Source organism: Saimiri boliviensis, chromosome 14 (genome assembly GCF_048565385.1).
Source record: "Saimiri boliviensis isolate mSaiBol1 chromosome 14, mSaiBol1.pri, whole genome shotgun sequence".
Lineage (NCBI taxonomy): Eukaryota > Metazoa > Chordata > Mammalia > Primates > Cebidae > Saimiri > Saimiri boliviensis.
In genome coordinates, this window is record NC_133462.1 from 19,437,475 (window position 1) to 19,462,298 (window position 24,824).

A 24,824-nucleotide genomic window follows, 5' to 3' on the forward strand; every position below is an offset into this window, starting at 1 on the left:
TTTTTTAAAAAACATTTATTTATTTATTTATTTTGAGAAAGAGTTTTACTCGTCACCCAGGCTGGACTGCAATGGTGCGACCTCAGCTCACTGCAACCTCCGCTTCCTGGGTTCAAGTGATTCTCCTGCCTCAGCCTCCTGAATAGCTGGGATTACAGGCGTGAGCCACTGTGCCCAGCCAGTTTTTTAAACAATTTAATATCATAATTTAATATTTGGATTTGTTCTCAAAATTTCTCAAAAAGAAAAAGAAAAAAGCCAGGCGCGGTGGCTCAAGCCTGTAATCCCAGCACTTCGGGAGGCCGAGGCGGGTGGATCACGAGGTCAAGAGATTGAGACCATCCTGGTCAACATGGTGAAACCCCATCTCTACTAAAAATTAGCTGGGCATGGTGGCACGTGCCTGTAATCCCAGCTACTCAGGAGGCTGAGGCAGGAGAATTGCTTGAACCCAGGAGGCGGAGGTTGCAGTGAGCCGAGATCGCGCCATTGCACTCCAGCCTGGGTAACAAGAGTGAAACTCCGTCTCAAAAAAAAAAAAAAGAAAAAAAATTTTTGCTACCCCAATGGTAGAAAGATATTCTACATTTTCTTCTGAAGTCCTTGCTTTACCTTTTATGATTAGATCACTCATGCATCTGGAATTGATTTATGTATAGTGTGAGGTAAGGGTGAAGATTAATTTTTTTAATTAGAACAGATACACAACTGATCCAGTGCTTTTCATTAAAAAGACCACCGTTTCCCAACCACATGGCCAAAGAAACTTTATCACAAATTAGACAACCACGTGTGTGTGTGTGTGTGTGTGTGTGTGTGTGTGTGTATAAAGAGACAGAGACATCTTTTCAGGGCACTTTATTTTGTTCCATTGGTCTATTTGTTCATTCTTGCACCAATAACATACCTGCCATAATGACTACAGTACAACTTGTCACATTAACAAATTGAAGGAGGAAAACATTGTAACAATGAGCCAAAAAGGCATCTGACAATATTTAGCAGGCATTTCTATTAAAAAAAAAAAAGAAAAAAGAAAAAAAAGAACGGCCGGGCGCGGTGGCTCAAGCCTGTAATCCCAGCACTTTGGGAGGCCGAGGCGGGTGGATCACGAGGTCAAGAGATCGAGACCATCCTGGTCAACATGGTGAAACCCCGTCTCTGCTAAAAATACAAAAAAAATTAGCTGGACATAGTGGCACATGCCTGTAATCCCAGCTACTCAGGAGGCTAAGGCGGCAGGAGAATTGCCTGAACCCAGGAGGCGGAGGTTGCGGTGAGCCGAGATGGCGCCATTGCACTCCAGCCTGGGTAACAAGAGCAAAACTCCATCTCAAAAAAAAAGAAAGAAAGAAAAAGAAAAACAGGAACTGAAAGAGACAACTGAACCACAATAAAATCTATTTTTGGGTAGCCTGGGGGCCCAGTTAGACTAGTCCATGAGCAGAACCACTGCAGAGAGTCCCCAATAGGTCAGTGCCTAATAAAGTGAGGCCATCCTCAAAACCCCAGAACTGCAGAGCTACCAGTGTGAACCTCCAACCTGTAACAGATGCTGTGTGGGATAAGCCCAGCAAACCCATGGGGGCAAGGCTGTCTGAGAACCAGCCAACATCCCAGTGTGTCCCAGCAGGTCACAGAGTTATGGAAGAGTCTTCTGGAGCCTTAAGAGTTAATGTCGTTTGGCCAGGTGTGGCGGCTCACGCCTGTAATCCCAGCACTTTAGGAGGCTGAGGCAGGCAGATCACCTGAGGTCAGGAGCTCAAGACCAGCCTGACCAACATGGTGAAACCCCATCTCTACTAAAAATACAAAAATTAGCCAGGCATGATGGTGGATGCCTGTAATCCCAACTACTCAGGAACCTGAGGCTGGAGAATTGCTTGAACTGGGGAGGCAGGGGTTGCAGTGGGCCAAGATCGCACCATTGCACTCCAGCCTGGGTGACAGAGCGAGACTCTTTAGGGAAAAAAAAAAAAAAAAAAAAAGAGTTCATGTTGTTTGCACTGTTGGGTTTTGGACTTACTTGGCACCAGTTATCCCTTTTTTCTTCCTGATTTCTTTCAGAATAGGAATATCTAGGCTTTGCCTGTCCCACCGTTGTGTTTTGGGAGTAAAAATCTTGCTTGATTTCATAGACTAACAGCTGGAGGAAAATTTGCCTCAGGATAAATCATGCCTTGTTTCACCATACCTGATCTAGATGAGAACGAACTTTGAGTTTGTGCTGGAAAGAGTTAAGACTGTGCGGCAGAGGGGAGTGAATGTATTTTACATGTGAGAAGAACATCAATTTGGGAGGCCAGAGAAGACATGCTATAGTGTGAATTTGCCCCGAAGTTTTAGGGAGAAACTTGATACCCAATTCAATAGTATTAACAGGTGGAACCTTTAAGAAGTGATTGGGCTATGAGGACTCTGCTTTCATGAATGGATTAATGCCATTATCACAGGAGTGGGTTCATTATCAAAAGATGAGTTGGGCTCCCTCTTGCCCTCTCTGCCTTTCTGCCATAAGATGATGTAGCAAGAAGTTCCTTATGAGATGCCAGCCTCCTAGTCTTGCAATTCCTATCCTACAGGACTGTGAGCCAATTTCTGCTGTTCATTGTAAATTACCCAGTCCGTGGTGTTTTTTTGTTTGTTTGTTTTCTTGAGATGGAGGTTTGCTCCTGTTGCCCAGGCTGAAGTGCAATGGTGCAATCTCAGCTCACTGCAACCTCTGCCTCCCAGGTTCAAGTGATTCTCCTGCATCAGCCTCCCAAGTAGCTGGGATTACAGGCATGCACCACCATGCCTGGCTAATTTAGTATTGTTAGTAGAGAAAGAGTTTCACCATCTTGGCCAGTTTAGTCTCAAACTCCTAACCTCAAGCAATCCAGCCACCTCAGCCTCCCAATGTGCTGGAATTACAGGCGTGAGTCATCAAGCCAAGCCAGTATCTTCACAAAATAGACTAAGCAAAAAGGTAATAATTTTTGTGTTGAATTCCTATTTGTATATGTATTCTTCATTCCTTTTGTAAAGCCAGTGAAGCTAAGATAAATGAGAATAATAGAAAACGATCTAAAAGATACTTCGAGGCCAGGCACAGTGGCTCATGCCTGTAATCCCAGGTCTTTCGGAGGCTGAGGTGTCCAGATCATGAGGTCAGGAGATAGAGACCATCGTGGCCAACAATGGTGAAACTCCGTCTCTACTAAAAATGTAAAAAATTATCTGGGCATTGTGGCATGCACCTGTAATCCTGATTACTTGGGAGGTTGAGGCAGGAGAATCACTTGAACCCAGGAGTTGGAGGTTGCAGTGAGCGAAGATAGCGAGATAGCGCCTCTTCACTCCAGTCTGGTTACCATCTGAAAAAGAAAAAAAGATACTGTGATGGAATCATGTCATTTTTTATAACACTGTTGCATTGTTCAAGTCAGAAAACCTAAAATCTGGATACATATTTAAATGAAAACAGGCCAGGCCCCAGGGTATTCCTAGTAAATCATTTTATGTTTTATAATTGTTTTAAGACTACTGAGTCCAATTTACTGATACTTTTTTGTGAATGTTTACATGTATCTTAAGTAAAATTGGCCCACATTTTGCTTTTTAGGGGGTATTTATCCTCCTCTAATTTTATGTTGGGATATTTGCCTTATAAAATGGTCTAGTAAAATTTTGTTACAGGTTATATATTCTTTTTTGTTTTTAGACAGTCTTGCTCTGTAGCTCAGGCTGGAGTGTAGTGGCATGATCTCGGCTCACTGCAACCTCTGCCTCCCTGGTCCTGGTTCAAAGACTTCTCCTGCCTCAGCTTCCTGAGTAGCTGGGATTACAGGCACACGCCACCATGCCCAGCTAGTTTTTGTATTTTTAACAAAGGCAGGGTTTCACCATGTTGTCCAGGCTGGTCTTGAACTCCTGAACTTGTGATCCACTCACCTCAGCCTCCCGAAGTGTTGGGATTACGGGCGTGAGCCACCGTGCCCAGCAAGTTCTATATTCTTTAAAGCTTTTTACTGCCTGTAAAACTATGGATTATAGTTTTTCTTTCTTTTTTATTTTTTGAGACGGAGTTTCGCTCTTGTTACCCAGGCTGGAGTGCAATGGCGCGATCTTGACTCACCGCAACCTCCACCTCCTGGGTTCAGGCAACTCTCCTGCCTCAGCCTCCTGAGTAGCTGGGATTACAGGCACGCACCACCATGCCCAGCTAATTTTTTGTATTTTTAGTAGAGACGGGGTTTCACCATGTTGACCAGGATGGTCTCGATCTCTTGACCTCGTGATCCACCCACCTTGGCCTCCCAAAGTGCTAGGATTACAGGCTTGAGCCACCGCGCCTGGCCTGGATTGTAGTTTTTAAAAAACAACATCATAACTGTACTTTTCCCCCTTTATTTATGGATTAGTTCAGTGTTTTTTTTTTTTTTTTTTGTATCTGTAGTCAACTTTTATCATTTAGGTTTCTCTAGACTGAAACATATTGAAATATATGTATATAGTAATACTGAAACATTGAAATACACGTATACAGTAATATGTAACTTAAATATTTTTAAAAATCTCCTTATGTAGCTATTTCACCTTTTCCATACATAAAGCTATGAGTCATGTTTTTCCCTCAATAACTGCCAATCTATATTAATGTTCTTTTGAAAGAGAATATCCTTAGTCTATTATTTTATTAACTATTCCATTAATTTATCATAAAACTACTTCCTGTTATTCATCTTACATTTAAAAAATTTCTGGCTTAAGTTAATCCTTATTTTTTCCCATCACACCAGTTATGTGATAGGTATTATATGTATGTGAATAGAGTGGTGAACAAGACAAATACTCCCAACTATCTCCTTTATCAAACTCTCATACGCCAAGTCAATATTCCCCCTATCCTAACGCGACAACTAGGAATCACCCCTAGAGTCCACAGCCCAACAAAATTACTCAAACAATCCAATCCTAAACTTACCAGCGTGCCTACCCCTGCCTTATCCATTCCTTCCCAGGAAAACCCCCAATGCTCTGCCCTCACCCCTTCTCCATCCTGATACAACACCCGGGCACCTCTTTACGTGACTCTAACGTGGCATGCCACACCTCCTGTTTCTAGGATCTGAGTATAAACTTATTCCTTCATGACAATCATTTCTATGTCTGCCTGTCTCACCATGATTGATTAAAACAAATCCCAAGCACATTTTAACACGAGGATCCTAAAATGTTCCATACACTGTATTTGATAGATACGTCTCTTAAGTCTCCTTTAATATGTAGGATTCCACTTTTATCTTTTTTTTTTTTTTTGACATGTATTGGTTAAAAAAACTAGGCCATCACTTCTGCAGAATTTCCTGAATTGTGCATTTGTTTGTTTGTGTCATTAATTTGTTCATTTCCCATGTTTCCTGTAAACCGGTAATTAGGTTTGTAGACTAACCTGTACTTCTCAATGAATTTAGGGGACCAAGAAAACTTCACAGGTATCCACTGTGTGCATCCATTACATCACATCAGGTGCATTTGGCTGTTCTTACTTAGAAATTGTTAATATGGATTAGTGTCCTGGCATTCTGCTTCATACAGTATAAGCTTCCTATCCATTTTTCACCTAATGGTCTTGGCATCCACTACTATCATCACCAAAATCCATTATTTTGTAAAATTAAAAAGTGTAATTTTCAAATTCAATTATTCCTTTGACCTTTTAACCAGTTGGAATTCTCTAATAATAAACAACTTTCCTTCACTAACTTTTGGTTGTCTTGAAATATAGTTTGTTTTTTTTTTGTTTTTTTTTTTGAGACGGAGTTTCATTCTTGTTACCCAGGCTGGAGTGCAATGGCGCGATCTCGGCTCACCACAACCTCCGCCTCCTGGGTTCAGGCAATTCTCCTGCCTCAGCCTCCTGAGTAGCTGGAATTAAAGGCACGAGCCACCATGCCCAGCTAATTTTTTGTATTTTTAGTAGAGACGGGGTTTCACCATGTTGACCAGGATGGTCTCGATCTCTCGACCTCATGATCCACCCGCCTCAGCCTCCCAAAGTGCTGGGATTACAGGCTTGAGCCACCGCGCCCGGCTCAATTTAGCATTTTTAAAAAGCTACAGATTTTTAAAAAATTAATAGAGTTTTATAATACAGGGGATTTTTCATTTCCAAATAATTTCATGTTATTTTTTGTCAATTTTTGATATTGACCAGGGCCAGAGAATGCTGACTGTAGATTTTTTTTTTTTTTGGAGACAGGGTCTTGATTTGTCACTCAAGTTGGAGTGCAGTGGTGCAATCATAGCTCACTGCAGCCTCAACTCTTGGGTTCAAGCGATCCTCTCACCTCAGCCTCCTGAGTAGCTAGGACTATAGGCATGCACCACCATGCCCAGGTAATTTTTAAACTTTTTTGGTAGAGGGACTCATGATGTTGTCCAGGCTAGTCTTGAACTTCTGGCCTCAAGCAATCCTCCTTACTTGGCCTCCCAGCATGCCGGATTTACAGGCATAGGCTACCTCACCTGTTCTAGGATATCTGTTTTTTAATGAAGAAATTGAAAAGGAATTTCTTACTTTCTTTTTTTTTTTTTTTTTTTTTTTTTGAGACAGAGTTTCACTTTTGTTACCCAGGCTGGAGTGCAATGGCGTGATCCTCGGCTCACCACAACCTCCGCCTCCTGGGTTCAGGCAATTCTCCTGCCTCAGCCTCCTGAGTAGCTGGGATTACAGGCATGCGCCATCATGCCCAGCTAATTTTTTTGTATTTTTAGTAGAGACAGAGTTTCACCATGTTGACCAGGATGGTCTCGATCTTTTGACCTAGTGATCCACCCGCCTTGGCCTCCCAAAGTGCTGGGATTACAGGCTTGAGCCACCGCGCCCGGCCGAATTTCTTACTTTCAATATTTTAACAAGAATAAGATATCTCAAGTTCAATGAGAAGTAAATGTTGGTGGAAGGCATTTTTAAATTCATTATGCCCAAAGCCTTTAGTATGAATTATCCAAAAAGAAGTAAAGATAATTTTTAAAAGTTTAGTGGCTTAAAACAACAACCATTTTATCATATCTCATGTTTTTGTGGGTCAGAAATTTGGGCAGGGACTCAGCTAGTCAGTCAATTCTTCCATTCTACATGGCATCAGTTGAGGTCACCAAGTCACTCAGTGGCATTTAGCTGGTGGCTGGTCTGGTGGATCCAAAATTTTACTCCAATCTCTAGTGTCTTGGTGGATGTCAAGAAGACAGGGTTCAGCAGGATGCCTCTCCCTCTCTATGCAGTGTCAGGGCCTCTCCATGTGGTCTCTTCAGGAAAGCAGCCAGACTTTGGAACATGACAGTTCTCTCATTTCATGAGATGAAGTAGTAACTCTACTAGTATAGTAAAGTCTGAGTCAAGAAACGAGCACAGCACTACATCTACCATATTCTACTGGGCGAAGCAGTCACAGTCTGCCTATATATAACAGAGGGGATATAAATTCACCTCTTGATCAAAAGAGTATCAAATTGCTGCACTCTTATATGACCATTTCATAAATTAAAACTATTATAGCACAGAGCAGTTAAGCATCTTGTCCAGGACGACACAAAGTAGTGATGGAATAGGGATGACAGTTAAGTGTCTTTCTCACATTTCTTATAACAGAATTACTTTTTAGAACAAATGTGCTGAAGTTTCAGGTTTGGGTGATGATGGAATACATTATATTATCATATTCTTCTAATGGTATAAAACCTCTTATGCCAAATCAGTTGCATGTAGGGAGCAAAAGAGATTAATTACTACATTCATAGAATGTTCTGTAACACAGAAGTTGAAAAGACTTTCTTATATTTTTACATTATGAATTTTCAAATGATGGGTAAGGTGTGAATGTTGCCTAAAGGCCTTCTTACATTCCTTACATTCATAGGGTTTCTCACCAGAATGAATTCTCAGATGCTGAATAAGGGATGAATTAAGTCTAAAGGACTTCCTACATTCCTTACACTCAAAGGGTTTTTCGCCAGTATGAATGCTCTGATGTAGAGTAAGTTTTTGGCGCAATCTAAAGGCCTTCCCACATTCCTTACATTTATAGGGTTTCTCACCAATATGAATACTCTGATGCTGTGTGAGTTGTGAAAGTAGTCTAAAGGCCTTCCCGCATTCCTTACAGTCATAGGGCTTAATTCCAATATGAATACTCTGATGTGAAATAAGTTGTGAGTAACGACTAAAGGCCTTCCAGCATTCCTTACATTCATAAGGTTTTTCACCAGTATGAATTCTGTGATGGAGAATAAGATGATAACCACGACTAAAGGTCTTTCCACATTCCTTACATTCATAGGGTTTCTCCCCGGTATGAATTCTCTGATGGAGTGTTAGTTGTTGTCGCACTCTAAAGGCCTTCCCGCATTCCTTACATTCATAGGGTTTCTCACCAGTATGAAGTTTGTGATGTACTCTCAGACCAGAGCCACACAAAAAGGCCTTCCCACATTCTTTACATTCGTAGAGCCTGTCAGCACTGTTAAGCTTCTGATGCCGAGTCAGGTGTGCATACTGTCTAAAGGCCTTCCCACACTCTGTACAGACATAGGGTTTCTCACCAGTATGAATCCTCTGATGCAGAGTAAGTTGTCCTCGTACCCTAAAAGCCTTCCCACATTCTTTACATTCATAGGGCTTCTCACCAATATGCATTTTCTGATGTACTCTGAGATCGGCACCACATATGAAACCTTCCTCACATTCCTTACATTGGTAGAGTTTTTCACCAGAATGAAGTCTCTTATGTCGGGTAAGGTGTGCAGTCTGTCTGAAGGCCATCCCACATTCCTTACATTCATAGGGTTTTTCACCAGTATGAATTCTGTGATGAAAAGTAAGCTGTTGGCGCACTCTGAACGCCTTTCCACATTCCTTACATTCATAGGGTTTATCGACAAAATGAAGTCTCTGATGTGGAGTAGCAGACGTGCGTTTCTGGTAAGAGGATACTTTTTCAGATGCCATTTTCACATTACTGAAGTATCTTTCTAGAGGTCTCTCTTGTCCTTCCATTTTTTCTTTGGATTCCCAATCATTTTTTAAAATGAGACCCTTAAGGCCATGTTTTTTAATTCTTTCCATTATCTTCCACTGTGATAAATTTATTTCATAAATGTCATTTTCTAAAGACAACTTCTTGGCCTCATACTTGGTCTCCAAATCTAAAATAAGACAAGAAAGCAAACACATGCTGTTTTCTTTTACTAAAAGAAGCAACATTTCTTTTTTTTTTTTTTTGAGACGGAGTTTCGCTCTTGTTACCCAGGCTGGAGTGCAATGGCGCGATCTCGGCTCACCGCAACCTCCGCCTCCTGGGCTCAGGCAATTCTCCTGCCTCAGCCTCCTAAGTAGCTGGGATTACAGGCACGCGCCACCACGCCCAGCTAGTTTTTTGTATTTTTTAGTAGAGACGGGGTTTCACTATGTTGACCAGGATGGTCTCGATCTCTCGACCTCGTGATCCACCCGCCTCGGCCTCCCAAAGTGCTGGGATTACAGGCTTGAGCCACCGCGCCCGGCTAGAAGCAACATTTCTAACGTAGAAATAAAAGACAACTTAAGTAATCCTCAATCAAACTCTAAAATATTGGTATACAATCTGAAAAGAAAAACAGCAAAAGAAAACATCAGGAAAAATGAGAGTTCATACAAAATAGCAAGATTGGTGATTAAGTAAACATTTTAAGTCATCTGGGATTATACACATGAGCCAGGGTCCCTGGCTGTATTTTTGTTTTTTAGAAAATAATGGTAGGCTGAGTACAGTGGCTCACACCTGTAATCCCAGCACTTTAGGAGGCCAAGGCAGGAGGATTTCCTCAGCCCAAGAGTTCGAGACCAGCCAGAGCAACATGGCAAGACCTCATTTCTACAAAAAACAAATTAAAAAATTAGCTGGGTATGGTGGTATGTGTTATAGTACCAGCTACGTGGGAGACTGAGGTAGGAGGACTGCTTGAACCCAGGAGGTCAAGTTTGCAGGCAGTGTGTGTATGCCACTGCACTCCAGCCTGGGTGACAGAGCAAGACCCTGTTTCTTAAAAAAAAAAAAAAAAGTCGGCCGGGCGCGGTGGCTCAAGCCTGTAATCCCAGCACTTTGGGAGGCCGAGGCGGGTGGATCACGAGGTTGAGAGATCAAGACCATCCTGGTCAACATGGTGAAACCCCGTCTCTACTAAAAATACAAAAAATTAGCTGGGCATGGTGGCACGTGCCTGTAATCCCAGCTACTGAGGAGGCTGAGGCAGGAGAATTGCCTGAACCCAGGAGGCGGAGGTTGCGGTGAGCCGAGATCGCGCCATTGCACTCCAGCCTGGGTAACAAGAGCAAAACTCTGCTTCAAAAAAAAAAAAAAAAAAAAAGTCTATATTTTGAAAACCTCCACATAAGTATCTATAAAACATAACCATAGTGCTTAGAAGAAACTTTAAAAACTAAAACCCAGCAATAAAAGTGAAAAACATCATTAAAAGTCTTACTCAAGGCTGGGCACGCTCATGCCTGTCATCCCAGCACTTTGGGAGGCCGAGGTCGGGGGATCACAAGGTCAGGAGAGCGAGACCAGTCTAGCTACCATGGTGAAACCTCATCTCTATTCAAGCTTGGTTCCTATTCTACTTTAAAAATAAATACAACACTTTGGGAGGCCGAGGTGGATGGATCACGAGGTCAAGAGAATCGAGACCATCCTGGTTAACATGGTGAGACCCCGTTTCTACTAAAAATACAAAAATTAGCTGGGCATGGTGGCGCATGCCTGTAGTCCCAGCTACTCGGGAGGCTAAGGCAGGAGAATTGCTTGAACCCAGGAGGCGGAGGTTGCGGTGAGCCGAGAATGCGTCATTGCACTCCAGCCTGGGTAACAAGAACAAAACTCAGTCTCAAATAAATAAATAAATAAATAAATAAAAATAAAAGTGGAAGCCGGGCATGGTGGCTCACACCTGTAATCCCAGCACTTTGGCAGGCCAAGGCCGGTGGATCACCTGAGGTCAGTTCAAGACCAGCCTGGCCAACATGGTGAAACCTGTCCCTACTAAAAATACACAAAATTGGCCAGCTGTGGTAGTGAACAACTGTAATCCCAGCTACTCGGGAGGCTGAGGAAGGAGAATTGTTTGAACTCGGGAGGTGGAGGTTGCAGTGAGCCAAGATTGCGCCACTGCACTCCAGCCTGGGTGACAAGAGTGAAACTTTGTCTCAAAAATAAAATAAAATGCAAAAGAGAAAAACAGCTGAATCAAAATATACAATGGTTGTCAACAGTGAACCAAAAAGAGCACCACCCTACCCCACAGCTCCATCAAAGAGGAGGAAAACTGGAGAGAAAAATAATAAAAAAGATGAGCGGTGAATGGGACAAATAAGTGGTTCTTTTAGTATCCCCAGCCAAGACCTTAATTTGTTCCCCAGGTTGCAGACCTTTCCTCCTTGGTCCACAGACCTTTAAAGAGGGCTTTCTAAACAACATAAGGATATGCCTCTTCCCCAACAATCTGGGGTTCCCTGTGGTGACAGCTTCTTCCTGCCTGACTGGCCCTCACCTGGATATTGTCTTCTCTTCCTCACAACTTTCCAAGGCTCTTTTCCTTGCTCCAATAAGGAAATCACAACTGGTTTAGAAATGAAGCATCCTGCTCAGAAGAAAAAATATATAAGGTACATTGAAATAAAAAATAAATTTAAAATTACTTTGATTCAATCTTGGTTAAAGTATATAGCAAAACAGTAATTGAGAGAAAGAAAAAAAAACAGTAATTGATAAGGCAAAACAAAGAAGGGAAAGATGTTTTAAGAACATTTACATTAAGGTTACACATTAGAGATTAGAGAGGAAATAAAAAATCTTCTTAGGCCGGGCGCGGTGGCTCAAGCCTGTAATCCCAGCACTTTGGGAGGCCGAGGTGGGTGGATCACGAGGTCAAGAGATCGAGACCATCCTGGTCAACATGGTGAAACCCCGTCTCTACTAAAAATACAAAAAATTAGCTGGGCATGGTGGCACGTGCCTGTAATCCCAGCTACTTAGGAGGCTGAGGCAGGAGAATTGCCTGAACCCAGGAGGCGGAGGTTGCGGTGAGCCGAGATCGCGCCATTGCACTCCAGCCTGGGTAACAAGAGCGAAACTCCGTCTCAAAAAAAAAAAAAAAAAAAAAAAATCTTCTTAAAATCTATTTTGACAGAAGTGTTTCTTCTTCAGAGGCAATAGTGGTTGAGATCAGAGACTGTCAAGTGCAAATCCTGCCTGAGCCACATCCTAGTTGTGTGACCTTGGGCAAGTTACTTCTATGCTACCTTTTTCCTTCCCGATAAAATAGAGATAATCACAGTACCTATCTTACAAGAGTATTAAGATTATATTAGTGTGTCTGTATCTACACACTGCCTAGAGTATATACCAAACACTATATTTCATTAGCTATTGGTTATTGTTATTTGGTGAGAGAAAATATAAGAAGTTTCCTGGGACATGTATTATTATGACTTGGATATTCAAACAATGTTAAATTAAATGTAAAGTTCTTGTATTATTATTATTATTTTTTTGAGATAAGAGTCTCACACCGTCACTCCAGGCTAGAGTGCAGTGGTTCACCCCCAACTCACTGCAACCTCTGTCTCCTGGGTTCAAGCGATTCTCCTGCCTCAGCCTCCCAAGTAGCTGGGATTACAGGCGCACACCACCACACCTGGTTAATTTTTTGAATTTTTTCAGTAGAGACAAGGTTTCTCTCTGTTGGCCAGATGAACTCCTAACCTCATTATCCACCTCAGCCTCCCAAAGTGGTAGGATTACGGATGTGAGCCACCTCACCTGGCCAAGTTACTGGATTGTAACAGCCTTATTGCAATATAATTTAACTAACATAAAATCTACCTGTTTTAAATGTACAATTCTATGATTTTTAGTAAATTTACAGAGCTGTGCAAACATCACTACAATCCAAACTTGGAATATTTTCATCATCCCCCAACCATCCCTGCTGGTTACTGGCAGTCAATCTTCATTCCTACTCCTGGCCCTAGACAAACATTGATCTTCTTTTTGCCTCTACAGATTTCCCTTTTCTGGACATTTCATATAAATAGAATCATACAATATGTAACCTTTTGCATCTGGCTTCTTTCACTTAGCATAGTGTTTTTGATATTCTTGCATGCTATAACATGCATCAGTAGTTTGTTTCTTCCATGAACAATATTCTATTGTATGACTGCCACATTTCATTTATCCATTTATTTAGACGTTGTGAATAATACTACTGTGAATACTTATACATCTTTGTATAGACACATGTTTTTATTTCTCTTGAGTAGACATTTAGGAGAAGAATTATAGGATCACATCTATGCCATCTTACATTCCCACTGGCAATGTATGAGGGTTCCAGTTTCTCCATATACTCACTAATAGTTATTTTGTCTTTCGACTAATAATTGTATATATTTATAGGCTACAATATGATGTTTTGATAGATTTTATTGTGAAATGAGCAAATCAGGGTAATTAGCATATTCATCACCTCAAGGATCTATCATTTCTTTTCTTTGTGGTGAGGACTTTAAAAACACTCCCTTGTAGCTGTTTTGAAATATACAGTATACAATTACTATAGTCATCTTGCTGTACAATAAAACACATGAGCAAAATTCTTGGATTTTTAATTTTCAATCGTAAAATAGGTAAAACTGAGTATGTTTATTAATGAAAGGAATGAGTTCTCTTGAATTGTAAATAAATCATCCATTTTACCACTAGATAAATCATATGTATTCTCTTGATAGAGAAAATTCAATAAACAGGATCTAGCTATTTCCCTTACAAGTAACAAGTAATATACCAACAAGTAACAAAACATCTAAAGCAATTCTGAATTCAAACACAAAGTGAAAATCTTGTTTTCTTTGACACTGGTAAGGCTACAAATAACAAAGATCTCAAACCCAGCCCCTTTATTATTAAGGAAGACCCAACGGCTACTTAAGGATGAGGAAGGTGAATGTGCTTAATGAAGGTGCTCACTTCCAGTGAAATAAAGCTCAAAGTGTTCCCTTTAGAAAGTGGAGCAGAAATTTAGTTTCCTAAAAGTACTCTTGAAATTTCCGGAGGAAAAAGCTGATGTTACAGAGAACACAGTCTAAATTCCTAGAAGCAGATAACCTTACCCAGTGAGACCAAGTTGCTGTAGTTCTCTAACATCACATCTCTGTACAAATTCTTCTGTTCCAAGTCCAGGTATTCCCACTCTTCTGGAGAGAAGTCTATGGATATATCACTGAACATCACTGATCGCTGAAATGACAACCACATATTATAACTGAAATGGAAGAAAATGTTTTTTTTGTTTTTTGTGTTTTTTTTGAGATGGAGTTTTGCTCTTGTTACCCAGGCTGGAGTGCAATGGCACGATCTCGGCTCACCGCAACCTCCGCCTCCTGGGTTCAGGCAATTCTCCTGCCTCAGCCTCCTGAGTAGCTGGGATTACAGGCACGCGCCACCATGCCCAGCTAATTTTTTGTATTTTTAGTAGAGACGGGGTTTCACTATGTTGACCAGGATGGTCTTGATCTCTTGACCTCGTGATCCACCCGCCTCGGCCTCCCAAAGTACTGGGATTACAGGCTTGAGCCACCATGCCCGGCCGAAAATGTATTTTAAGATAGAAGGAGAGATGGGTGTGGTGGCTCACACCTGTAATCCCAGCACTTTGGGAGGCCAATGCAGGCGGGATCACCTGAGGTCAGGAGTTTGAGAACAGCCTGACCAACATGGAGAAACCCTGCCTCTACTAAAAATACAAAATTAGCCAGGTGTGGTGGCAGGCGCCTATACTCCCAGCTACTTGGGAGGCTAAGGCAGGAGAATCGCTTGAATCCGGGAGGTAGAGGTTGCAGTGAGCCGAGATCACGCCATTGCACTCCAGCCTGGGCAACAACAGCGAGACTCCATCTCAAACAATCAAACAAACAAAAAAAGATAGAAGAAGAAAAGAGGGAAGAGATATTGCAGGAAGTAAACCATATGGCAAGTAAACAGGCTTGGGCTGGAAGCCTACAACACAGCCAGTCAGGAAACGAGTGTGCCTGAAGCAAAATGCCTGGGTTCCTGAAGGGTCCTGTTGCTACAGACATAGCCTGTTATGCACTCTGGCAAATCTTAATCCAGACATGTCTGGGAAAGAAAATCAGTTTTCCAATTAAATGAAATACTGTATATAAGCCTTTGCCTACTATGTCTCCCTCATAAATTCCCAAGAAAGGTGAGTTCCTCCATCCCTTTCTCCTTAAAGAAAAGATTTTTTTTTGTCTCCCTCCCTATAATATCTTTATCTTAGAAAAGGATCTAAATGCAATTAGAGAATGTCTTCTAAGTTTATCCTAGAAGTAGATCTTAAGCATTTTTCCTAATTATGACTGTTAAAAATTGGTTGGATAATAGGCTATACAATGCATATGTAAGATTTAATCATTCTTCTATACTTAGATATTCTGGTTGGACAATATCTTAAGATTCTCCTCATTTCTGGGAGTCAATGTGACTACTATGTACCTTGATTATCTTCTCATATGCTATCACTTTCCATCCCTTCCCATATGCCTGCCTTGTTCCTGAGTTAAAGGATACTGATACAGGATAATCCAGCATTGCAAAGATGTCGTTCTAGATCAGCACATCCTGTTCAACCAAAAATGGAATCTTGTTCCTGGGTATAACTCAGGAATTCTAAGAGAAGATCTCTGATCTCTCTGCATGTAAGACCTAGCCACACCCCTACTCAGTCCTAAAAGCCTCACAGAGCATGAGATCTTACCATATACTGAGGCTGAGGCCAACTAACAGCAACTCTTAGCTTTTTGTTAACTTTTTTTAAGAGACAGGGTCTCTCTCTGTCACCCCGGCTAGAGTACAGTGGCACATCCATAGCTTCACTACAGCCTCGAACTCCTGGGCTCAAGCAATTCTCCCATGTCAACCTCCTGAATAGGTAGGATTACAGGTGTAAGCAACCATGCCCAGCCACAACCCTTATCTTACATACTTGGAAAACTCAAGTCTGGAAAAGTTCAGTTTTCCTATGAGTGGATAAATGGGCCCATCCTCTCTTATCAACTCACAAAGACTGTTCAAATACTTTAAGATATTTCATTTTTACTCCATTTTAGCTAAAAGCAGAAGACTGAGCAATATAGGAGACGCTGAATGATTTGTTCAACAAAATACAAGAACAATGACTGGAATAGTGTTCACAGGACAAGCCTTATGGTTCATCTGCCACTGGATATGGAAGAACTGGAAGAAGGTTCTTGGATAGAGCTCTGATAGGAAGTTTCAGGATAAAATAATGGTCATAGGACCTTAACATGCTGGTATTCCCAGAAGGAGAAATAAAACTTACAAGGGCCATGGTATAGAAATTCAAAAACTGGTCAGTCCTCCTTGAGGTTTACTTGCTGGGAGAAGCGCCGAGTCCACAGAGGCTAATCTAGGGGGAAGAAAACAAGACCATGAGAGCAGATGGACCTCAGGAATCCCCAAATGACTTGAGTTACTAAGACCTTTCCCCTCTCTTTTAATCTCTCTACCACAGCCTCCCACTCTACACACACGTGTGCGCACACACACATAGGCAGAGAGAGAGAGAGATTTGAGGGAGTCTGCACAGGTCTCAACCCTTGCTAACTCCAGGGTTGAAAAGGGGCTGTTATCATCTAAACTACAGTGTTCCTTCTTCAAAGTATCATAGGCCTGTTTAGATTCACCAGACACAAAGAGAGAAATTCATAAGGACCAAGCCATTATCACCATAAAATTGCTGCACTGGCAGCCCTGCTTGCAGTCAGAACAACTTCCAAAACCCTCTGGGCTCATCACTCTCTATTTCCAGTCAGAATCATCCACACTGTTTTCTGAAAGGAATTCATTTGCCATTCTCTTTCTTATAACCTAGGCTGAAAAGGCATGGATTCATGTTCTTGGTCATTTGACAATAACAAATGTCTATCAAGAGTTCCCATATGTTGAGTGTTTTTTTGTTTTCTGTTTTTTGTTTTTTTGAGATGAGAGACTTGCTCCGTAGGCCAGGCTGGAGTGCAGCGGCACGATCTCGGCTCACTGTAACCTCTGCCTCCCGGATTAAAGTGATTTTCCTGCCTCAGTCTCCCAAGTAACTGGGACTAAAGGCATGTGCCACCATATCTGGCTAATTTTTTGTATTTTTAGTAGAGATGGTCTCAATCTCCTGATCTTGTGATCTGCCAGTCTCAGCCTCCCAAAGTGCTGGGATTTCAGGCATGAGCCACTGTGCCCTTGGGTGTTCTATATATATTTACTATATCCTCAGGATTGCTCTTTAGCACAATAATTATTCTATCCGTACAATGGATCAGAAATTCACAGAAAGAGAAATAAAATCACTTGCAGAAATGCAGTTTATGAGTAGCAAAGCTGCATTTGGAATGATTTTTCTAACCACAGAGTCAGCTTTCCTTCAACTCTAGCTTTTGTCTCTGAAACCCAAAATTTCTTATTCCAGTGAGTGTAAACTGGCATGCATGCTTCACCAAAATAAAATAAAATAAAATAAAAATAACACAACTCACCAGCAGGCATCTGAGTACCAATGCCCATATTATCAAGCATGAGAGGAAATGAACATTCTAGCAGTTTACTGCAGACTGTAGATTTTAAAGTATGTACAAGCATCATTTAAATCATGCATACTCTTTGATTCAGAAATTCTACTTTGGCCGGGCGCGGTGGCTCAAGCCTGTAATCCCAGCACTTTGGGAGGCCGAGGCGGGTGGATCACAAGGTTAAGAGATCGAGACCATCCTGGTCAACATGGTGAAACCCCGTCTCTACTAAAAATACAAAAAATTAGCTGGGCATGGTGGCGCCTGCCTGTAATCCCAGCTACTCAGGAGGTTGAGGCAGGAGAATTGCCTGAACTCAGGAGGCGGAGGTTGCGGTGAGCCGAGATTGCGCCATTGCACTCCAGCCTGGGTAAGGAGAGCGAAACTCCGTCTCAAAAAAAAAAAAAAAAGCAGAAATTCTACTTTGGGGATTAAAGAAAATAATTGTACATATGATCAAAGGTATGTGTTAAGAGTATGTTAACATTGTTCATAATGAAATAAAGCTGGAAAGAACCTAAATGTCCTTCCATAGAAAACTAGTTAAATAAATCACAAAGCATCAACAGAGTAAAACAAACTATTGCCATTTTAAAATGATGATGTAGATCTTTAATTGGAAACATGGAAATATGTTCAGCATAGTTTGTTGAGTGAAGAATGTAGTAACAAACAGTTGTGGGTAGTATAATCCTGTTCAGTTACAGCAAAAACGTGTGTGTGTGTGTGTGTGTGTGTGTGTGTGTGTGTGTGTGAGAGAGAGAGAGAGAGAGAGAGAGAGAGAGAGAGTATGTACATGTGTATGATTTTTTTTTTTTTAAGATGGAGTTTTGCTCTGTTGCCCAGGCTAAGTGCAATGGGGCGATCTAGGCTCACCACAACCTCCACCTTCCAGGTTCAAGCGATTCTCCTGCCTCAGCCTCCTGAGTAGCTGGGATTACAGGCGCATGCCACCACACCCAGCTAATATACGTGTGTATTAATCTGTAAGTGCTAAGTTTTAGAAACTATACAAAGATCTATAAAATATTCAAGATATATAACCTCTTAGAAAAATAAAATGAACACTCTGAGGACATCTGTAAAGCATACATAGAAATCAGCACAAAGAAGCACTGACAGGCATCAATAGATAGTGATCTTGATTTTTTTTTTTTGCTTACATTTATTTCACAATTCTACATGGCCACATATATATTTGAATTATATATTTTAACTTTGTATAGTGGAAAGCGTTCTTCACATAGGTTAAAGAGATACTTTTTTTAAAATAGTCATCTCTTGAACTTGGAGAAAAAAAACACACTATCCTAAAAACAGCTGCTATGTTTTTACTGCTTTTGTTGATTACAGATCCAAAAATCTGAACCGACTCTATGGTTTCTAAGTGTGTTCATGTATGTTGAAGTTCTGCCAACATACATGGCTAAACATCTTCAACTAATGCCTTATTCCACTGCTGCTATTTATCATGACTTCTTGACCAAGCATTTGTTTTGCTTCTGAAAGTTATTTTAGCCATGAGGCCCTCCTAGGAGCTGCTGAATTTTCTTGTCCTGTTCGTCTCAGTTTGCATCAACATCATGAGGATAAAACATGTAAGGCAAATGCTTATCATATAAAATCCATTACCCCATAGGAACCCCATGAGTTTGCTATCATTTCGTCATAACCTGACAATGCCTGCTATAATCAGATGTCTCCTTCCCATGACCTCTCAAGCCATGCCATCTAACTTCTTCAATGACCTTTACCTCACCTATCTCAGTCTTATTCTTTCATAGGCTTGTCTACCTTGATAAATAATAACTTAAGGATAACAACCATGTCATTTTGGTCACTGTATTTCCCCCAAGGACTGGCACAAGATCTGGCATATTTTGAGTACTTTATAAATGTCTCATAATTCAACCTAGAAATTCCACTTTTAGGAATTTATCATTATTAAATATTTGTAAAATTATACAAAGATGTGTTGCAAGAGAGCTCATCAAAGAATAATTTGTTGGATGGGCATGGTGGCTCATACCTGTAACCAACACTTTGTGAGGCCGAGGTGGGCAGATCACTTGAGGTCAGCAGTTCGAGATCAACCTGGCCAACATGATGAAACTCCATCTCTGCTAATAATATAAAAATTACCTGGGTATGGTGGCATGTGCCTGTATTCCCAACTACTTGGGAGGCTGAGGCAGGAGAATCCCTTGAATCTGAGAGGCAGAGGTTACAGTGAGCCGAGATTGCGTCACTGCACTCCAGACGGGGTGACAGAGCAAAACTCCACTTACAAAAAAAAAAAAAGTAGTTTACGACAACCCAAAATCAAATACCTAACAGTAGGCAACAAGTTGAATAAATGATATTCCACTATATTATAGATTATTATGCAATTATTAATGACATTGGTCCATATTAGTTAATGAAGGAAGATATTCATGATCAATTACTAGGTGTGGCAGGCAGGCATGCACAATGTTGGGAGGTGGCAGACTCTGATTTATTAAAAAATACAGGCTTTGTTGTTAGTATTTGAGCTCTGACAATTATTAACTGTGAGAATTTGGACACATTAATTTTTAGTGTCTCTGTTTCCTCAGAGACAAATTGGGGAATAATAACAGTACCTACCCTATAGGGTTGTGAAGGTTAAGAACATAATACATAAAGCACTTGAAGTGGCTTACTGTAAGGACTAAATTCAGTGAAAAACATTCGATAACCCTCATTCCATTATTTTAAAAATTATCGTCAATAATTTTCAATTTAAGAATTTGGTCTTCGCTGATAAATTATCTTTAACCATTTTAATAGTAGTCCCTTTCTCTAAAAATTTATTGAGATTTTTCCATCATTGCTCTTAAAACACTAACTGATAAATGTTAAAACTAAGCTTGAAAATGTAATTCTTCTTAATATTATTAAAAAGGACTCACAGAAATCAAAGAGTAGAACAAGGCCCCTCTTGCTTTCCATCCCTAGTAGCTCCAAAGGGACATCATTCCATATCATAAAACCAGCACAAGAATTTTGCTTTGATAAGACATCATATTAAATACATTTTTAAAAAGTCAATCAAGTTTTTCTGTTCAGTATGTCTAAATATTGCTATTACCACTTTTTTTTTTCTGTTATACATATATAAATCTGTCCTTAGCAGTACCCTTAGGCTACTAGAAAATAAATACCTAATTCTGAAGAGATATCTTACTTGATAATTTTCCCAGGTAACTGTTTAATCGATGGCCCCATAATCTTAGAAGGTATAAATTCTTTTTTTTTTTTGAGACGGAGTTTCGCTCTTGTTACCCAGGCTGGAGTGCAATGGCGCGATCTCGGCTCACCGCAACCTCCGCCTCCTGGGTTCAAGCAATTCTCCTGCCTCAGCCTCCTGAGTAGCTGGAATTACAGGCACGTGCCACCATGCCCAGCTAATTTTTGTACTTTTAGTAGAGACGGGGTTTCACCATGTTGACCAGGATGGTCTCCATCTCTTGACCTCGTGATCCACCCGCCTCGGCCTCCCAAAGTGCTGGGATTACAAGCTTGAGCCACCGCACCCGGCCTCAGACTCCTTTTCTTAAAGAGTCGGGCAGGACTGGCTAAGAAGGGAACCAGGCTTTTCTTGCAGCCCAACCTCGCATGGTTTTAAAATAGGGCACAATGCCACCACTGCCCACCCATACATAACTAGAGTAACATAAGACAGGGTGTTGCTAACTCTGCCCAGCATCAAAGAAAGGCCAGGGTCTCTCAGCAAACAATATGAAAAATATATATAAAAGAAAAAAGAAAGGCGAGGGTCATTGATGCCCGGGGCTGGAATTGGAGTTCACAATAGCTTCCTGGAAGAAACACTGTGTTCTAAAACCTGCAGTTGGACTCTTCAGAGCTGTGAGTGCACGTGCATGGGTCCAGGTCCGCAGGGAGGTGGTGTGGTGGTCCCTCCAAGAGCCAGACTGGGCGGGAGCGGGAGCTTGTTCAGTTATAACATTCCTAGGCCAAGGTCAGGTCTGAGCCTTGTTTCGCTGTTGCCCAGGCTGGAGTGCAGTGGTGCAATCATAGTTCACTGCAGCCTCGAACTCCTCCTAGGCTCAAACCATCCTACTGCCTCAGCCTTTCAAGTAGCTGGGACCACAGGAGCGCGCCACACACCTGGCTCATTTTTTTAAATTTTGGCACAGACGAGAGTCTCGCTTTGGTGCCCAGGCTGGTCTCGAACTCCTGGCTTCCAGCGATCCTCCCGCCTCGCTGACCGAGAGCCCTGGGATTACAGATGTGAGCCATTTGGTCCGGCCTAGTCTGAGCCTTTCTGCTGTGAGTCCTTTCTGCCGCAGAAACTGACCAGGGGCCATTTATCTGCAGCTGGGCCCAGTGTGGCCAGAGGGTAGAGGATGCTGGGGTCAATCACGCACTCCAGGGCCTTCGCTCACACCGCAGGCTCTGCACCCAAGTTGGCCGCACAGTCGCGGTCACGTCCCAGCCCCAGCCCAGTCAAGCCCACCACACACATACCCGGGCCTGAGGCGCCGGCTACAGCCGCTGTGCAGTGCTGCAATGGCCCCCCTTCCCTCTCCTTACCCGCTGGGCTGCAGTGCTTTCTCTACGGATGGCCAGGACTGCTCTCTCGGGGCGCGAACCCGAGCCGCGGCGATGCCCGGCGGAACAGAGAGAGCCGCGACCGGGTCGCGGTACAATCCCCCGGCCCTAACTGGCTGCGCGCGGGGGCTGCTGGGAGGGCCAAGCGCTTTCACGGAGTGCGCAGGCGCAGCCGACTGCTCGTTGATGCACCCCGGGCTCTGAGGGAACCCGGAGCTGGAGCCAGAGCCAGGTCGGTCCCAGCGAGGTTACGCTTCGAGTCCCTTAGCACCTGGGGACGGCGCGGCAGGGCCTGGAGGGGAGCGGGGACAGATGGCTGGTGCATTAAAAAAAGGGCGACTGCCTGTCCATAGGACCGACTGGGGAGCTCTGTGAGCGAGGTCGGCCCTGCGAGTCTGTCCCTGGCGCGGTCCTGGGTGGGATTCTTTCACTGAGTGTGGCTAGTTGGGATTTGAGACGGTGTGACACGGGGGAACCGGGGGTGACCGGGATGAGGTTTGTGACTGAGATTGTGTGACTGGAATTAAGTCGAGCTCCCTAGGACTGAGAGTGCCACGGGCGCCTGTGAGATCACCGGTTGACTGAGTGCGTGCGCTTGCGTTTCTGTGAGCGCGTCTATAACCCACGGTAAACCTTACTGTGTCGCGGTTTGGGGGAATGTTTGTTTTCCTTCTCCAACCTTATCTGGAGACCGTGAATGTGAGTCAGTGTGTGTCTGAGAAATGACGCCCCTGATTGTGTGGTGGGTGTGTGCTTGCTTACGGGGCTGTGACGAAGTGACTGGATAATTGATAGTGACTGAGAGCCTCGCTCTCCTCAACTCTAAAACAGAGAGGGGAATGTTGCATCCTCAAGAGCATCAGCTTGACTACAGGATTTGGTGAAAAGAGGATTTTTTTTTAAATTACGTGTTTATTTTGTATTTAATCACAGGCCTGTTATTGGGGAGAATGTAAATAAGCATAACTTTTAGATTAAGATTTTAAAGGAGATTTCTGGCATAGAGTAGTTTATTTGCTTCTGCCCCAGATTCCGATGAGTGGCCTTTACTTGTTTCTTAGGGATTTTGAGGAGGAAGCGGAAGAAGATTTGAGAAGACCTAGATTAAGAAAAAATAAAAGCGGCAGTTTGGCTAGATCAGACAGTCCAGAATTAGGGAGTCAGATATCTTGGGTTGTAGATCAGTCACTTTTTTCCCTTTATTAAAGCAGGGCAAGAAACTTGAGACCCAAAGCACAAATTCATGCTCCCTAATTTAAATTTAACATCACAGTGTTTTATTCTTGCCTTCTATACTCATGCTTATTTTCTCTAACAGAAATCTTGGTTCCTATCAATATCAACATATTAAGTTATTAATATTTATCTATTTATATTAATTTATTAATTTGATAGTTGCTATAAAACTAAAATTGTAATAACAAAGCTAGTAAATGAAATTTTAGATTGCAGTTCTTTTAGAGCAGTTATATCCTGCAGGCCAAATATGTCCTGCTACCAGTTGTACAGCTAAGGAAATAAGAATGATTCGTGTATATATATATATATATATATTTTTTTTTTTTGAGACAGTCTTGCTCTGTTGCCCAAGCTGAAGTGCAGTGGTGCAATCTTGGCTCACTGCAGCCTCTGACTCACAGGTTCTAGCAATTCTGCCTCAGCTTCCCAAGTAGCTGGGATTACAGGCGTGTGCCACCATACCCAGCTAATTTTTGTATTTTTAGTAGAAATGGAGTTTCACCATGTTGGCCAGGATGGTCTTGATCTCTTAACCTCATGACCCGCCTGCCTCAGCCTCCCAAAGTGCTGGTATTATAGGTGTGAGCCACAACACCTAGCCTTTTTTTTTTTTTTTTTTTTTTTTTGAGACAGGGTCTCTTTCGCCCAGGCCGGAATACAGTGGCCAATCATAACTCACGGCAATCTCAATCTCACAGGCTCAAGCCAGCCTCCTGCCTCAGCCTTCTGAATATGTGAGACTACAAGCATAAGCCATCACACCTGGCCTGATTGTTTTTTAAAACTTGGGAAAAAATATATATACTTTGCCCCCACAGAGTATGGTTTAGACTCCTGCCCCATACACTTTCTAAGTAAAGTAAAACAAAAAAGTGGTCAAGTAAAGCAAAAACAAAAAAGCCACTAATACGGTTTGGCTCTGTGTCCCCGCTTAATTCTCATCTCAAATTGTAATCCCCATAATCCCCCATGTTGTGGGAGGGACTTGGTGGGAGGTGATTGGATCCTGGGGGCAGTTTCCCCTATGCTGCTGTTTTTGTGATAGTAAGTTCTCACCAGATCTTATGATCTTATAAGTGTTTGACAGTTCCTCCTTTCTCTCTGCCCCACCCCCCCCACCTCTCTCCCTCCTGCTGCCCTGTAAGATGTACTTGCTTCCCCTTCCGCCATGATTGTAAGTTTCCTGAGGCCTCCCTAGCTATGAGGAACTGTGAGTTGATTAAACCTCTCTTCTTTATAAATTACACAGTCTTGGGCAGTTCTTTACAGCAGTGTGAAAACGAACTAATATACCCATGTATTTATTAAGTTGCTTTCCATTCTTTAC

The 24,824-nt window shown here is 42.2% G+C and overlaps 1 protein-coding gene and 1 long non-coding RNA gene across 2 annotated transcripts in view; one reads left to right on the top strand and one right to left on the bottom strand.

The window, feature by feature from the left end:
- Positions 1–22,374, bottom strand: ZFP82 (ZFP82 zinc finger protein). Its single transcript, XM_010347994.3, has 5 exons — positions 22,241–22,374; positions 16,426–16,512; positions 14,195–14,321; positions 11,572–11,661; positions 1–9,189 (listed from the first exon to the last, which is right to left on the bottom strand). The coding sequence occupies exons 2-5, from the start codon at positions 16,432–16,434 to the stop codon at positions 7,820–7,822; spliced, it is 1,596 nt and encodes a 531-aa protein (XP_010346296.1). The 5' UTR covers positions 16,435–16,512; positions 22,241–22,374; the 3' UTR covers positions 1–7,819.
- Positions 22,375–24,824, top strand: part of LOC141581278 (uncharacterized) — a 9,452-nt gene continuing 7,002 nt past the window's right edge. The window contains exon 1 of the long non-coding RNA XR_012513852.1: positions 22,375–22,490. This is a non-coding gene — a long non-coding RNA (uncharacterized LOC141581278). The remainder of the gene's footprint in view (positions 22,491–24,824) is intronic.

Coding starts and splice junctions, on each gene's coding strand:
- ZFP82 (XM_010347994.3), bottom strand. Junction 11,662..14,194: donor CAGCAACTTGGTCTCACTGG/GTAAGGTTATCT, acceptor TCTTCTGAGCAG/GATGCTTCATTTCTAAACCA. Junction 9,190..11,571: donor GAAGAGAAGACAATATCCAG/GTGAGGGCCAGT, acceptor GTCTTATTTTAG/ATTTGGAGACCAAGTATGAG.